The following is a 17,724-nucleotide window of genomic DNA, read 5'->3' as shown; positions in this document are numbered from 1 at the left end:
CAGTGGCCTCGAGCCCAGATCGATAATCACTTGAACGGCCCAACAAATCCAACGGGGCTTGCGTCCTTCTTTGAATTTTGAAGCCTAGCAAAAGGTTCCCAATGACTAGCGAGGGGCTCCCTTGTTCCGCCGCCGCAACCAGTTCCTGTATCCGGAAAATATTTTGCCATGTATCCGTGTGGCTGCCACCATGAATGAACCACAGAAATTCTTGGACGCGTCCCTTCGCCGGCGTGCTCACGACCACCAGCCGACCGACCATGCTGGCGCCTCCGTCCGGGTCTGGCGGCTGTGGTAGGCTCGACGTGCGGCCATGCATCGCCGACCGCCGCAACAACAGCGGCAGGATGAGTAACGGGCTAACGGCGCGGAGATCCAGGCCACATTCTGCCTCGCGCCTCCGCTGATCACCTCTTGCTCCTGCATTTGCTACCCGGAAACACAAAATCTCACCCGATTAGCCACGGAGCCCAGGACCATAGCCGCGGAAGCCGACCTTATGGTCTTCTCCACCTCGACGGCATCTCTGAAGACGACCATTACTGTACTATGTACAGTAGGTGCCATGGCAGGCCTTCATCGCTTCTGCTATAAGACTGAATCTTGGCGCCGCGAGCTAGTTTTGCTGGGCCGACAGCACCAGCACAGCCAATTTTACCATCGTCCGTTCAAGGTAATCATGCCCGGAGAAGGGGGTTTAATGGGGTTTGCTAACCCCTGACACGGTATCCTGGTCTGCGATGAGCTTCACTACAATCCTCTGCTTTATTACATCCTATTCCCGCTGTCACTCAGGGCCAACAAGAAGTCACATCTCAACCCAGTCATTGCTCGGGACGTGGTCGTCGTCGTGGTCGTCGTCGCCGTCGTCAAAAGGCTCATCAAGGTTGCTGAACTTTTTTTCCCGACTGTCTCTTTTTTTTCGCGATCAGACCATTCACTTGTATTTCATTAAGAGGTAAAAGTTTCAAGGAACAACTTAGTCAAATCTCGATGGCGAGTAGCCATCAAGGTTGACTAGAACCCGCATTCCTATCTACTGGATACATCGTTAGGGATTACATTGCAGCTAAATTTTGCGACCAAAGCGGGCAAACCACCGAAAGTGTCTTAAAACCTGCCTGCACCCGATCATCCGCCTCGCGAACCAGCTTCAGGTACAGCTCCTGCACCCCGGGTGCCGTCCGCGAGAACGTCCTGTTGTTCCTCTCCCTCCAGAGGATCCAAGAGGTGAGCAGCACTAGGGAGTCGAAGGCCAGTCGCAGCGCGACCTCCAGCCGTAGCCGCTGACGAAGCCACCACGACGCTAGTTCCTCCGTGGTCGCCGGAACAAGCGCCGTCAGTCCAACGGGTGCCAACAGGGAGAACCAAAGCTGTCTGGCAAGGACTCACCCAACGAACATATGATCACCAGTCTCTGGTTCTTGGCCGCAAAGGATGCAAGCATCATCATCCTGCAGCCCATGTCTTCTGCGTCGTTCCGCGGTCCATAGGCGGTGATGTAGCGCCAACCAGAAGAACTTCACGCGCGGCGGTGCTTCGGTCTTCCATAGTTCGTTGGCTCCCAACAACGACGATGAGCCGGCGAAGAAGGCTGTACCTTCCATCCGCAGTCCAACGCCAAATAAAGCGATCCTCCTGCAACGGATCGAGAATGACATCGCGAAGAATGACCCACACCCGAAGGTACTGACAGAGTACTTGGGTGGTTGGTGCGCCGACAATGTTCCGCGCCCAACGGTTTTGGAAGATGCCATCTTTGAGCGATCTTTTCTTACCCGCTCTCTTAATGGCCGCGGACAGGTTAGGGGCATAGTGACACAGGGCTCCCACAGAAGCCCAACTGTCAGTCCAAAGCCTGGCGCTTGCCCCGTCGCCGATGTTCACCGTCATGCTGACTGCCGCCATCACAGCCACGGACTTCTCCGACCTGAACGGCAACCTGGCCCAGCAAGAATCATGAGCAGTCCTGCCGAGCCACTCCCACCTCAGTCTTAGCGCGAAGCCAAAGAAGCGCAAATCCAGCACGCCGAGGCCTCCTAGATGTGTTGGCCTGCAAACCACCGGCCATGCCAATTTGCATTTCCCACCGACCGTTGTAGCGGTGCCCGACCGAAGGAACGTGGCGGCGCTTGTCTATCTGGTCCAGGGCCCAATTGGACATGCAACATGCAATACTCATGTGGATCGGGATAGCCGATAGGGTCACCTCCGTGAGCAAAACACGTCCAGCGTGTGTCCGCATACCTGCCTTCCATGTCGGGATCTTAGATGCGACCAAGTCGACGAGCGACTGCTCATCAGCACGCTTCAAACGACTGAGCGAAAGTGGTACGCCGAGGTACCTGCATGGGAATGGTGCAACCACACATGGGAAGGCATGCTGGACAGCCGCCATCACTTCGTCAGAACACCTGATTGGCATAGCGACACATAGCCTATTCGTTTCGGCTGGATTGATTTATAAGCCAATGGCTGAAAGTACTACTGGCTGGTTTGGTGTGAGAGGAAAACATTGTTGGTTGGCTAAAGCCAGATACAGACAGTTACAGGCTGCCAAATAGGCTGACACTTGTCGACGTTGGTGACTAGGCCTGACGCCCCGGCAAAGAGCTGGAGGATCTGGATCACGCACTGCAGATCATTTGCATTCGGGGCAACCAACAGCACCAGATCATCAGCGTACAGGGACGCACGATGAGCGACAGCATGTCCAGGCAGTGGTGACAGCGCTGACCGGCGATCAGCCTCTCTGATGAGTGAATTCAGTGCCTCCATGACGATCACGAACAACATCGGAGAAAATGGGGTCGTCTTGTCTGAGCCCCCTCGCATGGCTGATCCTTCTTCCAGGTGTGCCGTTGACGAGCACCTTGGTACTTGCAGTGGACAGTAGGATGCGGATCCAGTTGATTCATCATCGCGGGAAGCCGATATGCTGCATCACCTCGATCAGGAACGGCCATGCAACGGAGTCAAAAGCCTTGGCGATATCTATTTTCAGCAGTACAGTCGGGAACTTCCTGCAGTGCAGCCAACGGCACGCCAATTGCACGGCTCTGAAATTGTCATGGATGGACTGTCTCCAATTGTTGGAAGGTTTCCGTGTGGAGCAGGCCAAGTAATCCTCGGAGGAGAATTAAAACAGGGACTACAATGGAACTTGATATATAAGTGTAATGTTTTCTTCGCTCGTGTCACTCTAATCAGCTTCTAATAAGGAGAAACTGCTCGGTCATCATGTGACTGACTAACACGATCAAAGTGGATCGTTTGGTGTTTGCAGTGTTGCCCAGCAAAGGCAGTCAGGCTGATAGTACATGCAAATCACCTGGAAATAGTCCCCTTCTTTAACCAGTTACATTTTCTTTGTGGTTGTGGGCCTGGCATGCTAACTTAGCCACTTAGGTCAGCTAAATGTTCAGGCTGGGCCAATTTGCTTGACAGCGAATGAGATCTGCAACCATCGTATAATCTCCTCCAGACCTGAAGAGATTATTACCTGTTGAGATGCTGGCCCTATAGTTTTTTTTCCCCTAACAAACAAAGAAAAACGAAAAAGAAAAACAGGATATTGTCCAGAGTCCAGAAGACCAGAAACACGCGCAACTTCCTTCCAATGCAACAACAAAGTGCCATATTGCTACCGACAAGACGTGCGCCTGGACCTCCTCGCCGCTGAATTAACTAGACCGGCGTGCGCTTAGCTCCCTGCTCGCTCCCTGCCGTAAAAAACACGGCGGTTCCGCCGGATCTGACGCGCTTCCTTCCGGCCGGTAAGGTAAACCACCCCCTCACACACGGACGAACGAATCCACCCCACGCGGGATGCGGATGTTCCCTGTGCTTGCTCTCTCCCACTCGTTTCGGCAAGCATGATCGCCGGTGCCCAAATTCTCCGTGCTGGCCTGCTGGTCGCCCGGCGCCGGCTAGGCTTCGGCTCGGTGGTCTTTGTCAGAGTGGCAGTGATGGATCACGAGAGCGCGTGCGTCGGCTGTTTATTGCGCTCCGTCTCAGGACGGGCGTGTGTGTGTGCTGTGGCCTGTGGCTGTGGGTCACAATTCACATGCGGCACGCGTATTGATGTGCGGACTGCGGTGCAGCATCGCAGGTTTGAAAAACTACGCGTTCCGACACGACTTTGTGGTGCTCGATCCGGAGACTTTTCCTCCTGGAAAGAAACTTCCGGCTGGAGAAAATGTTGGAACAACTACTCCCACTACTTCCACTGCAGAGGGAGAAAAAAAAAACAAAGATTTCTGATTGATCTTTGTTTCAAGAAAAATGTTCTTGCTCGGGGCCTGTTTAATACTTGATACACAAGACCAGACTAGTTTTTAGTTGGGCTAAACATTAGTCTATATTAGCTATGGTTTACCACTTAATTAGCTAATAACTAGATAAAGACTTTGATAAAAAAAAATTAGTTCACCTGTTAACCCTCCTGTTTGGATACTATAGATCTATTTTGAGCTAACAATTGGTTAAAAAAAAGAGCAGATCCAGTGCCGGAGGCTCCCATATAAGTAGAGTCTGGGGAAGGAAAAAACTGAGACAAGGCTTTTCCCGCAAAATCTATGAAGAGACTGCTTCGAACCCGCGATCTGGTAACTCTCTCACCGCTGCACCATACCTGCCCTTCTTAACCATTGGTTCAAACATGGCCTTAATTTTAGGAGGATCAGTTGACTTCAATTTCGAAAGTTAAGAGGAGGCAGGCCATACTCGACAGACTGGGGGGCCTAAAATATCCAGAGCAGCGCTGCTGCTGGTTATAGCCGTTGGTAGGGTGTTGTCGGGAGGAGGTGCGCAAGAAGCACGTACTGTAGTACTGTACACAGCATGTTTTGAAACCGCGAGTTGCGAAACAAGCATTCGTCGGTGGCTGAACTGCACTTTTAGGCCTACTTTGGCAACAGGAACCAGAGGGATCCCTGTGATTTCCCTGGGCCAAAAATCCACGAGCCAATCTACCCCGGGACAATCCGTCACGCACTTTGGAAGCCAATCCACGCCGGGCTCGAAGCCCGCTTCCCCTCCTTTTCTGCGTGGAAGGAATCCACTACTCCGGAGGCTGGGAAGGTTTCCTCGACTCGTCGCTCGCTCACAACTCGCGACTCGCGAGGCTGCCAAGGCGCGAGGCCGCCGCCACCCCAGCATCCGGCCGCCGCCACCTCGGCATCCCATCGCTGCCGCCCCTCCGCCTTCTCATCGCTTCGGCTCACGCCAACAGTTAGCACGCCTCAACATCTCTGTGCACACTAGGGTTTTGGGTCTCATCCTCTCTTCTCTTTCTTGTAGATCCTGGGGCTGCCGCCGCCACCTCAACGCCCGGCTGCGTGAAGCTGATCCAGTGCCGCCGCCGCCCCGCCGACCGGACCGCACCAGCTCAATCTCCACTGCTCCATGACTGCCCCCGCCTGACTGCCTTGCCTCGTCCCAAGATCCAGTGAGTCCTTCCTCCCTCCTCCTTGTCCCTCCCAAGTTTGAGCTTCTGCGACTTGGATGTGTACCTTTTACTCATTGGATGTGCTTGTAGTAGCATGCTAAGAATCATGTTTTGTCTGATGGTTCACACTTCGAAATCTTTGGTCACACTTCGAAATCTTTGCATATCTATGTTGGATAGGTTCCTAGGGTTTCATGGTATAAGGTTACACCAATTCCTAAATCTCTAGGTCCCTAATCAACTAAGGTATTTGATGCTGTCACAGGCACAAATTAGGTTTGATTTGTTAGTACCTGTGTTTTGAAAGATGAATGACATGTGGCATATAGCAAAGTGGCAAAAGAGGGGCACTACAGCATGGCTTTTTGTACAAGACATTTAAAAATGCCTTTAAAAGTGGCCAAAATGCCTTGAAAAACCTGTTTAGGCATACATGAAAATGTCTGCTATAAACTGGACTCAAAAGGTCTTTTGAGGCATTTTTTCAAAACGTCTTTCAATATTAACATATAAAGGCATTTTCTAGGTGCCTATAATACTTTTTAAAGGCATTCTGTACAAGCCTTCAAACATTGATGGAGGCGTTATTAAAAATGCCTCTAAAACCAAGGTAAATCAGCACAATCCATTCGAGAATGAACCAACGTGAGTACACATTAACAATGTATCCATCCAAATATTAAAATCTTTCATAGAGACATAAATTTCTATCTCCAAATATCCATAAAATAGAAAAGTAAACATGATCCTCAGTACTGTTGTTTAAGTTCTCATTCATGAATGATGAATTCTTAGTCCTATTGTTTATTTAGGTTCCCATTTATAAATGACAAGTTTCCTGCTCACTTTTAATTTAAAAGATAAAAAGCATGACATCCTCACATCAAAACTATACACATATGCAAGTATAAATCCAAGTGAATAGATATCGCCTCATTGCCAGCCTTCTTATTGTCTTCACTTGACGATTGCTCCTGTTTGCTATAAGCTGTATGGATGGAACTACAAGCAGCTATAAGGTTATGTAGCCTTATTATTCTATTTGAGAGTAAAGCACCATCTAACTTGATAGTACGACTGTGCACTGCTTTCAGTTTAAGTTATAGTATGCCTGCACTTGAAGTATGATTGTGCACTATTTTTTTTTTGCATAGGAAGTGTTGCTACAGGAGATCTAAACTTCACATCAACTGAGCACTTGCAGCCTGCTCCTCTTGTTCCTATTGCTGCTCCAGCTGTGATATTGGCAGAGACAATGTTTGAATTGAGAAGATATCAGGTATATTATTTGAATTTGCCCTTCTATCTGGAAATTGATATGGCTCCAATGTGAAAATTGATATGGCTCCAATGTGAAAATTGATACGGTCTGCTCTTGGCTGAATGGGCACTGTGATCTTGTATTGCCATAAATGTGTTGTCCTAGGACTACACACCAATAAATGTGTTGCCTATTGGCATACTCTAGTTTTAGATGAGCCCTGGTGGAAGACAAGTTAGCTTGCAGCTAAGAATTATGAGCTCCTTGAGAGCAGGCATGGCCATAGCTTCTGTAGTCTCACTCTCGCTCTCCTCCTCCCAGTCCCAATCCTCCCATTCGCACAAGCCATCCAGACGAAGAAATGTCAGATTAGGAAATGTTACTACTGATCTAGCAGTGACGTCTATACCTCCACCCACTGCCAGGGAGGAGGGTGACTAGAACTCAGGCCCAACACTCCTGGTGATAGGTGCGTTGTTAATGGCCAGAGTCTCCAAACTAGGGAGCTGGTACAGACCGTCAGGGAGTTGGGTGCAACAACAAAGTTTGTCCATCCTTAAAATCCTCAGGCTCTTAAAGCCACATGTAGCTGGAACCATCATCCAATTTGGTACCCATGCAAGCACTTTTGGTCTTTTGCTAGAGCCAGCAGAGCCACCTTGGGCAAAGCTGGTAATCTTAGCACGCGCCACATTGAGCTCCAAACCAAAAGGCAAGTAGCCAAGTACGAGGAGATTGTATATGACATTACAATATGCATGGAAGATTAACTTCTTCATGCAGGGTTTTTGGTGTGGACAATATTTGCTATGGCATGCCACATGTTTACCCTTGGTTCAAGTTGATGTATCCTAGCAGCACTAGATTAGTTTACTTTAGGTATGTCTCTAAGCTACTAATGTTTTTCTTTGTTTACCTACAGGGTTTTTGGTGTGGAAGCAAATGCATGATTTGAGAAGAAAAATGTTTTTACTAGCTGCAGTGCCTATGTGAGAAGCTTATGCAAAGGAGTTCTTTTTTTTCTCTCGAGCACTACTTATGAAAGGAGTTGAACCATAATTTTTTTCATATATGTCTTGGATATCTGGATGGAGATGATCTATGATTTGGTGACGAATGGATTAGCTAGGTTGAATTTGCCACTTGAATTAAATTTTCTATGTATTGGACTATGTCAAATAATTTTGATATTGTGATTTTTCATGCATTATGTGCATGAAAATATTGTGGTTGGCATTGATAGGTGGTGATTTCCTTATATTATTCAAAAAATTCTGTTGTTTCTTGATTTTCTAAGACATTGTTTTCAATTTTCTAAGACGTATCGAGGTTCAGTGCAGCTGCAGTAGAGCAGAGCAGTGACTTGGCTTTCACTAGATTTTAGATGATAGTTAGACATGATGTCAAATTTGAAATATTTATGTATTTGTATAGAGACTTATTCGACTTGGCTTTCACTAGATTTCATATGATAGTTAGACATGATTTCAGATTTGAAATATATATGTATTTGTATAGAGACTTATTCTGGAGATTTTCATGGTTCTGTGGTTCTAACATTGATCTGTGGTGAATTTCTTATATTATTTAACTTTTTCTGTTTTTTCTTGATTTTTATGATTTTTTTAGATATTGTTTTCAATTCTTCAATGGTGACAAGTAGCACCAAAGAAACCAATCAGCATCAGCTGAACTCTTGCTCCCCATCAGCTGAACTCTTGCTCTCATGAATCCTCAGTCCTCACAATGGGATGCCAAATAGTCTCACGGGAAAACTCCCCCCGCATGGATATCTCCCCAGGATTGTGGCGGGAATCACATGTCCGAAAAAATCATCACGCGTGGCTCTTTTCCCGGGATTAGTTCACCGGTGCTGCCAAAGTAAGCCTTAGGGGGTGTTGGGTTCTTCAGGCGCTTCTAAAATTCACGTCACATCGAATATTTAGATACTAATAAAGTGTATTAAATATAGATTAATTACAGAACCAATTACATAGTTAGAGGCTAATTTGCGAGACGATTTTTTAAGCCTAATTAATCTGTCATTAGCACATGTTTACTGTAGCAATACGTGGTCAAATCATGGCTAATTAGGCTTAAAAGATTCGTCTCGCAAATTAGTCGCAAGTTGTGTAATTAGTTTCGTAATTAGTCTATATTTAATACTTCATGCATGTGTCTAAACATTCGATGTGACAGAAATTTTAGGAGGACATGTAGAAACCAAACACCCCCTTAGTACTACAGGTGACAAAAAGTCATTTGAATTTGCTTTACATTTTTCCTAGGCTACTGTATGTGCTTACTGAAAGAGTGAAGCGACGGCTTCGGAGGAATTTGGCAAACAGGCCCCCGAGTGGCTCTTTTCCTACGGTTAGTTTTCCCCTGCCTCGGATCTCCTATCGTACTAATTCTGTGCATTGAATCTGATTAAGGAGGTGTCTGTCTCTCTTTACTTCACCGGCAACTAATGTTCTTGTACCCTTGTACCTATGGCGCATTGCGTTTTCGTTTCCTCCAATTTCTTTGTACGTATCTTGTGAGGCATTACCATGCATGCCACCGAATCAATTCCAAGGCAAGTCGTCCTCACACTTCGGAATACAGACATACGTCACCGGTGGTAGCACATCGTTATCGTACTATTAAACTTGACCGTATGTACAACGCAGAATGCAAATGCCAAATTCGAATTTTGGACAAACGTGGATGAAATCATGATGTGCCAGTCACATGTATCGTCACACATTCACACGGAAGGATCATCATGTGCTTCTCTAACACATCCTTCTCGTCCCATCATCGATATTTCTTTCGTTCTTCGCACAGTCTCGTTAGGAATGCAGCTAATAATGTTCGCAAGGATCCTTTTTATATATCAGCACTACAAGATCAGAATTCAGAAGTGAAGGGTCCAGATTTTATTGGTGTTGTATATTTTTTACAGTTAAATGTTGTACTGCATCATAGAGGTAAATTTGATCTGTCAGGTTTATCATTGGACGGATTATGTTGACCTTTGTTTAGATATATATAGCACCATGGCTCGGTGTCCAAGGGGGGTTTTGATTTCTTTGTTAGAACTTTGCTTCACCGAGCATAACATGTCCATCCGGGTTCAAAGTCTTCGACTTGGCATGGGTACTCGTATTTTTCTGGATTTATTTCAGGATTTAATGGCGCTATGCATTTCAGTGGTAGGCGACGTCTCCGTCGACAGCGGGACGCCAGTGGTGACTTCGTGAATCTCAAGATCTACCGGCCGTCTTTGGAGGTGCTCATAGAGGTTGGGTTTATATACATGTGTTCATAGGAGGTGAGTGTGCGTATATGTTGTGGGCATCTGCATTGTACTTTGTAATTCTTAAACAAAAATCACCGAGCAAGAAATCAAAGAAAACCAATTACTTCGGGGTCTATGTCAGCAATGTTTTGCTTTACTGCCAAGTGAGAGGCAAATCAGCTCACTCGACTTAGGCTAGTTCTAATACTAGATACCATAGATAATTCCTATACCTATTAAATTGTGTAGATATTGCACGTAAAATTTATATTGTCAATCGGTAGTTTTTGCAAAAACAACTTTTTTTTTCTAACACATCTTTTTTTTCTATTATCTATCTACCTGTCTACCCCATCTTTTCATGCATGCCTTGGTTTTTGTGTAGATATAGTTTTGCACTTAAAAATGCTATTATTTTCTCTTCTTCTACGTCTATATCTATCTATATACCTAATATTAAAAAGCCATACTTTTTCTCGTGGTTTTCGTCCTGCCTTGGATGGGCTCCTCGAGTCCTCGTGCTGCACGCCGACTGCAGTTCGTTTTCCGGTTCGCCTCCTGTGGTCCGCTTCTGCCTCCAACCCCGTCTGCAACATAGACTCCTAACCTTCCCTCCTCCTTCGAGAGATGAGAGCTTGCACTTCGCACGAATGAATGAGGGATGACGGATGGATGGACACAACCCGCTCTTGCCTCTTGAAATGATAAGGTTCCTTATGGAACTTGTCTCTGAACCCATCCAAATGTCAAAATCTACCACTATCTTCTTTATTTGAGCCTTTAAATCTTATAAATAACCCCTTATTATTTTTCATAATGATTCAACTCATCATATGTTTATGTCATCACCTACAATATTATGGATGACAGATTTTTGGGGCAAAAGATACATGTGGCATATAAGTTCCGCATATTATTTGTACAGATCAAAATAACTAATAAGAATATATAATATATATCCATGCTATGTGATACTAGGTACTATATCTATATGTATATGTATATTTCTAAACCACGTCACATATAATATTAAAGAGAGAATATTCTTACAAACCATTTTTAATTCCCCGTAATACATTCACGCTTCTCATTGTTCTGTATATGATATAGACTTGCAGTCTATGCTCGTACGAGTAAGAACAACACATGTCCAATAACGTTACGGTGTTTGATTACAAGATGCATCAAGTGACGGTATGGAGCTCAATTCTAAGATGTATTCAATAGATGATGATTGTTGAATAAATCTTTGAGCCACAAATCATCTAATGAACCGCACAACAACCTCTTCCGTTGTAACACACGTTTGTGTTTACTAGTTAAATTCTAATATCACATCCTTATTTTACATAGTTGACATCTTAATTAGTGAATATAAAAGTCATTCTAACTTGTAGATTGGAGAGTGCCTTTAGCAAGACCACCTCCCTCGATGAGGCGAGGAGGGAACAAAGTGTACTAAAACACACCTCAATTTACAAATGGAAGGGCTCTTCTTGAAACAAGCAAGGACGATAGGGCCGGCACGCAAAAACACCCACCGACTGCGGAATGGCTAAAGGCATAAAACAATTCTCTCGTCCGCAGGCGAAGCCGAAGGAAACAGTATCATCGCAACGGTCTCCTGGGGCTGGAGTGCACTCCACAGTCGAAGACCCTCCCCAAGTCACCGAACGAAATCGTCGTGGGCAGCACTCGCCGCTCGCTCTCGCAGCCGGTGAGGCGGCGCTGTCAGAGCGGACTCCGCCCCCAACCCCCACGTCTCCCCCACAGGTAGGCCTGCAACCATGGCCGCGGCGGGCGGGCTCAGCCGCCGCTGCACCGTCCGCAGACAAGTCGACCTTTCGCCCTCCGAGAACAACCGTCTTCGTGTGGTCCTGGTAATCGCCTGCCCCTGCCCCCTTGCTGCTATTGCTTGAGCGTCTCTGGTTTACCGGAGAGAGGTCGATATGTTTCCTTGTGCTTACTGATGTGATCCTGGGCCAAATTGGTTGTTAGGTTTGGGGATTTGGTTTGCCTTTGCACGACACAGATCTCTTAACTAGCAATTCCCATTGTAATGACCAGCTGCGGGGTCGGGGTGGTGGTAGATTTGGACTAATCGGCGGTTCTTCGGTAGTATCGACGTTCTAACCACCGCCCTAATTACGTTCGGAGTTGAGGGTCCACTGCAATTCATGCCTTGCCTTCTCCTCCACCACCTGCTGCCTGCTCCCTGCACAGCCTTGCCCTGCACTAACTCAAGGAAACAGGACAGATTCGTGCGTTTCAGCTGTCTAGCTTCTCTGGTTGCTCTTCGTCTGGGTTTTATATGCTTTGCTTGCTACTTGTGTCTTATGATGGCGTGATTTTGGCAGGCTGTTTAAAAGGAGAGGAAAGCTAGGAGGAGGGAAGGAGTTAGTGTTAGAACAATGGGGGCTATTGGAGGCGATGAGTCGGTGCAGTGGGATAAAGTGGCTGGACCTGATGCTGTTAATGGCGGCGGAGGAAGTGTGGGGAGGATGGACAGGATACAGGTGCTGATCAGGCTGAGGCCGCTGAGCGAGAAGGAGGTTGCGAGGGGGGAGCCTGCAGAATGGGAGTGCATCAATGACACCACCATCATGTTCCGGAGCACGTTCCCTGATCGACCCACCGCTCCGACAGCATACACATTTGGTCAGTGCATCTTTCCCTCCTCATTTGATGCTACACCTGTGCACTTGATCATTCTTTTGTGCTTCTGTATGTTTAACTAATCTGTACTGTATTTCAGGAAATCTTTAATCCCTTTTACTGTAACCCAGTTGTTGTAGGAACAACACCCAAAGCCTAATAATAAAAAAAAGTATAATTCTCTTCAAGAATATTATGTGTTGTATTACATTTTAGGTCCTTAGAGCTGATGTTGGTTATCACCAGATAACAGGTATTAGACCACCACTGCATTTTTATGCACTCAATTCTGTGAGAGTAACTTAGAGGCTCAGATGATTTTATCAATGACTTCTGTAGCTCCAGTGGATTTAAGTCTTCCCAAGCCACCCCACGATATTACTGTATAAATTTCGTGTGGCGGCACCAACCTACATCTCAGATTCTTCCATTGGGGCATCATCTAATCTGACAGCACCCCACCCAATCCTCACATGCACATACTAGATCCTTGCATCTTTTCTTCTCAACAGATAAGCTTAGCCTAGAAACTATAAATATTATAATTTGACAGCACATTTCCCATTGCTTTTTGCTCACATATGTCACTGTTAACAGAAATGCTCTAATTGCAGATCGGGTTTTTCATTCTGACTGCAGTACGAAAGAAGTCTACGAGGAAGGGGTTAGGGAAGTTGCCCTCTCTGTAGTTAGCGGCATTAACTGTGAGCATCGGCCATTCAACGAACATATTTCTATTTGTAAAATGACAAAGCATTTTCCCTGAATTAGAGCTTTTTTTCTCTGACAGCAAGTATTTTTGCATATGGACAAACGAGTAGTGGAAAGACTTATACCATGACTGGAGTAACAGAATATACAGTAGCAGACATATATGATTACATTAATAAGGTATAAGCATCCATTGTCAGGTCCCATGGTCTTTTTTTTTTCCTTTTTTTTTATTTTTCTTTGGTTGCGGCTATAACTAATCTAAAAAAAATACTTCTTGTGGAAATACTGCCCAATAAGTGCGCCTTTTCTTTTTCAGCATGAAGAGAGAGCATTTGTTCTGAAATTCTCAGCAATTGAAATATACAATGAAGTTGTAAGGGATCTTCTCAGTGCAGAAAATACTCCTCTTAGACTCTGGGATGACGCAGAGGTGAAAAATACGGTTCGTAAGCACTGTAAACTGTAATTCTGCTAGATTTGCATCTGTTGATGGTCTGGTGTTATTCTTTATACAGAAGGGCACCTATGTGGAGAACCTTACAGAGGTTGTGTTAAGGGACTGGAACCACCTCAAGGGGCTTATTTCTGTATGTGAAGGTGCAATATTGATCTTGCTGTGTCTTACATTATTTGTTGCTGGTGCTGGTGCTTAGATGTTAGATGTAGTCTCATGGTTGCACTATGTGATTGCAACAGCTCAAAGAAGGACAGGGGAGACTTTCTTAAATGAAAAAAGCTCCAGATCTCATCAGATACTAAGATTGGTTTGTCCTTGTTTACATTAAGAAATTGCTTGGAAGTATGGTTTTTTTTCCTGAAATCTTTATTTATTAATTAATGCAGACCGTTGAAAGTTCTGCACGGGAGTTCCTAGGGAAGGACAAGTCAACTACACTTGTTGCTAGTGCTGTAAGTACATCCAGCAAATATGTGATGGGTTTTTCTATATCTATACGTATGGAAAAAAAATTGAAGGGCGGGCCTGGTGCAAGCGGTAGAGTCTGTGACCGGAAGGTCCCGGGTTCGAGTCGCGGTCTCCTCGCATTGCACAGGCGAGGGTAAGGCTTGCCACTAACATCCTTCCCTAGACCCCTCACAGAGCGGGAGCTCTCTGCACTGGGTACGCCCCTTTTTTTATACGTATGGAAAAAAATTGTAAGCTATAATCTTCCCATGCAGAACTTCGTTGATCTAGCAGGAAGTGAACGTGCATCTCAGGCGTTGTCTGCTGGCACAAGGCTAAAAGAAGGCTGTCATATTAACAGAAGTTTGCTTGCCCTTGGCACTGTCATTAGAAAACTAAGGTTATTACCTTAACTCACAGTACATTTATTCAATTAGATGCTTTGTTGGTTGATAAAACTTAAGTTTTATCGTTTTATTTATGCAGCATGGGGAGTAATGCACACATACCATACAGAGATTCAAAGCTCACACGCATATTGCAACCATCTTTAGGAGGTAATGCAAGAACTGCCATTATCTGTACACTGAGCCCTGCCACTAGCCATATTGAGCAATCGAGAAATACTCTGTTATTTGGAAGTTGTGCAAAGGAAGTAGTTACAAATGCTCAGGTAAATGTGGTCATGTCTGATAAAGCACTAGTAAAGCATTTGCAAAAGGAAGTTGCTAGATTGGAGAGTGAGTTGCGGCAACCAGCTTCAAATTCCAGTCTTGAAGCATTAGTGAAGGAAAAGGACAACCGAATTAGAAAGGTACATCTGCTGCCAACCTTTTGTCAACACATTTCTGCTCTTCTGTCACAATTGATGCATTGAAATTTACTTAAAACTGTTGTTTTTGTCCATGAGTTTTGTTTCTATTTTTATTGAGTCACTTTCTTTGCTTCTTATCTATGACAGTCAGCATAGTTGGGGACCATGTTCTTTACAGTCAGCATAGTTCCAATTTTATGAAAACCCACTTTCTTTCAATATCAATGATATCTGTGTCCTTTAACTTGCAGATGGAGAAAGAAATTAAAGAACTCAAGTCACAGCGTGATTTGGCTCAGTCTAGGTTGCAGAATTTGCTGCAGACTGTTGGGGACCATGCGAATTACTCGGTAAACTTGCTTCCTTGATTTCTACTTATTAGCACTATTCATCTTCTTATTTCTTCATAGATACATTTACTTTTGTTATGTACTTAGGGCTCAGGGACGCGCTCTGCCCGCAGTCCTCCATCAATTGGAATACCCTCAGGCATCAGCAGGGATGATAGTTCTCTGATCTCTCATGATGATTCAGATCTTTACAAGGAAGTGCGATGCATTGAGACCAGTGGAACTGGAAGAAATGAACAGTTGGACCTGTCAGCTGGTGAAAGCAGTAGCCCTCAAGGTTCAAACATGAATTCTAGTTTGCATGGTAATGGTTCAAATGCATCGGTGAATTCCAGGCGTTCAAGGCTCCTTAGTGAATCTCCTATCACGTTGGAGCAGCATTTGGAGAACATTAGAAGGCCTTTTGTTAGTCTTGGCAGAGATCTAGGATCGTCGACACATAACCCATCAGGCTCCAGAATACTTGGTAGAAGCAGGAGTTGTAGATCACTTATGGGTTCTACCATGTTTGATGGCATGGAGATGGATGATGGCACCCCGCTGCATAGAAGTTTGGTTGGTTTCCCTGGAAGATCTGGACCGAACTATGATGCAGAAAGTGAGACTCTTTCAAGAGCAGGACCCATAGTTTCAACCAAGACAAATGGTGCATGCGATACAGAGTTTACTGGAATAGGTGAATTTGTTGCTGAACTGAAAGAGATGGCTCAGGTTCATTACCAGAAACAGTTAGGCAATCAGGTACAAACTGAGTATCATAGGACTTTTATGCTCATCACTGGAGCTCATTTAAAATAGAATGTGTATGGCAAACTTTTGTTGCAAGTTTTATGCAAATGCACTTTTTGCCCAGTTGCCCATTAGGAGTAGGAAAAACTACATGTTACGCCAGTTTTGACCATGAGTTGCTTCTAGATGTTCTCTTTGAAGACTGTTTGCTTGTGTTTTCAACTATACTGTAAAGTCTAGACTAATTTAAAACTAGTAATAATCTGTTGATTTTTCTTCCTCTATCAACTCACCATATTAATAATTTGTTAATCCTTGTTTCAGGATACAAATGAGGAATTTGGAGACTGCACCCTAAAGAGCATTGGTTTGGACCCGATTGCTGATGCTTCACAATCACCTTCTCGCTGGCCATTAGAATTTGAGAAGAAACAGCAAGAGATCATCGGGCTTTGGCATGCTTGCAGTATTTCCTTAGTCCACAGGACCTACTTTTTCTTGCTATTCAAGGGAGATCAGGCTGATTCAATCTACATGGAAGTGGAGCTCCGGAGGTTATCATTCCTCAGAGATACCTATTCTCGGGGGAGCACCCCTAGCAATGCAGTAGTAGGCAGCTTGAACTCTTCCCCTGTTGCGAGGTAAGTGAATATACTATACACTTTCCTGTATTATAACGACCATTTTGGCAATGCCTCGTATTAGAATAAGAAATGATTATTTATCATGCAGTGCCAAGAAGCTGCAACGTGAACGGGAGATGCTTGCGAGGCAGATGCAGAAGCAGCTCACAGCAGAGGAAAGGGAGCACCTGTACACCAAATGGGGCATTTCACTGGACTCCAAGAAGAGGAAGCTCCAGGTTGCTCGCCGGCTCTGGACCAAGACCGAGGACCTGGAACACGTCAGGGAGAGCGCCTCCCTTGTTGCCAAGCTGATCGGGCTCCAGGAGCCAGGGCAAGTCCTCAGGGAGATGTTCGGACTCAGCTTTGCGCCGCAGCAGCAGCCGCCCCCTCGCAGGCGATCCTCCAACGGCTGGAGATATGGGATCCCTTCGTTCGGCTGACCAAAGAGATGTAACTACCCTCCCCCCTTTTTTTTCATCTTGGTGTTGTGTGGTGTACGGTGTACCTTGGTTCTGATTTCTGTATTTTTTTAGGAAGATATCCATCGGGCCATTTGTTTGTGCGGCTGTCTTCGTGCATGCCTTTCTGCCCTCAATTGCTGATGACATCGACCTATCCTATGGCTACGACCGTAATTGCAATTCCTGACTCTTTGTGTTATCATTGACGTGCGCTTCAATAGTGCAATAGTAATAGTAATCTGATGTTCCATGCCATCATGAAAAAAAAAATCACTGGGACAGTCCCTATGGCTAACCATGGTCATCTACTGTGAACTCATGATATGCGTCTATCCGCATATTGAATTATTGCATAAATTTAGAAGTAATAGTTGGAACCTATCTATTTTACGAGTTTCAAATGATATGTGTATATGCCGGATTCATGATATAGTATCTGCAATTGTCTCATGACGGGAAAACTTTGGACCTCGCCATT

The 17,724-nt window shown here is 45.3% G+C and overlaps 1 protein-coding gene across 3 annotated transcripts; it reads left to right on the top strand.

The window, feature by feature from the left end:
- Positions 1 to 11,584: 11,584 nt before the first annotated feature.
- Positions 11,585 to 17,724, top strand: LOC136467417 (kinesin-like protein KIN-7C). Of its 3 annotated transcripts, none has more exons than XM_066466107.1 (15): positions 11,585 to 11,873; positions 12,351 to 12,651; positions 13,263 to 13,352; positions 13,439 to 13,539; positions 13,679 to 13,792; positions 13,878 to 13,959; positions 14,059 to 14,126; positions 14,206 to 14,271; positions 14,542 to 14,666; positions 14,753 to 15,080; positions 15,332 to 15,430; positions 15,518 to 16,171; positions 16,484 to 16,800; positions 16,892 to 17,235; positions 17,319 to 17,724. In XM_066466107.1, exons 2-14 carry the CDS (start codon positions 12,405 to 12,407, stop codon positions 17,223 to 17,225), a joined length of 2,625 nt encoding a protein of 874 aa, XP_066322204.1. In that variant the 5' UTR covers positions 11,585 to 11,873; positions 12,351 to 12,404; the 3' UTR covers positions 17,226 to 17,235; positions 17,319 to 17,724. The 3 variants fall into 3 exon arrangements, with proteins under 3 accessions (XP_066322204.1, XP_066322203.1, XP_066322205.1); XM_066466106.1 differs by having other exon boundaries at positions 13,679 to 13,804; XM_066466108.1 differs by lacking the exon at positions 11,585 to 11,873 and having other exon boundaries at positions 12,629 to 12,651; positions 13,470 to 13,539; positions 13,679 to 13,804.

This window comes from Miscanthus floridulus, chromosome 7 (genome assembly GCF_019320115.1).
Source record: "Miscanthus floridulus cultivar M001 chromosome 7, ASM1932011v1, whole genome shotgun sequence".
NCBI lineage: Eukaryota > Viridiplantae > Streptophyta > Magnoliopsida > Poales > Poaceae > Miscanthus > Miscanthus floridulus.
Note: the sequence above shows the minus strand (reverse complement) of the source record. Positions and strands in the feature narration are given on the sequence as shown.

What these genes read in the sequence shown, in the direction of transcription:
- LOC136467417 (XM_066466106.1), top strand. Translation starts at nt 12,405, where the DNA reads ATGGGGGCTATTGGAGGCGATGAGTCGGTGCAGTGGGATAAAGTGGCT. An exon ending in AGGACAACCGAATTAGAAAG is followed by an intron (nt 15,081 to 15,331) that starts GTACATCTGCTG and finishes TTTAACTTGCAG; the next exon opens with ATGGAGAAAGAAATTAAAGA. An exon ending in AACTCTTCCCCTGTTGCGAG is followed by an intron (nt 16,801 to 16,891) that starts GTAAGTGAATAT and finishes TTTATCATGCAG; the next exon opens with TGCCAAGAAGCTGCAACGTG.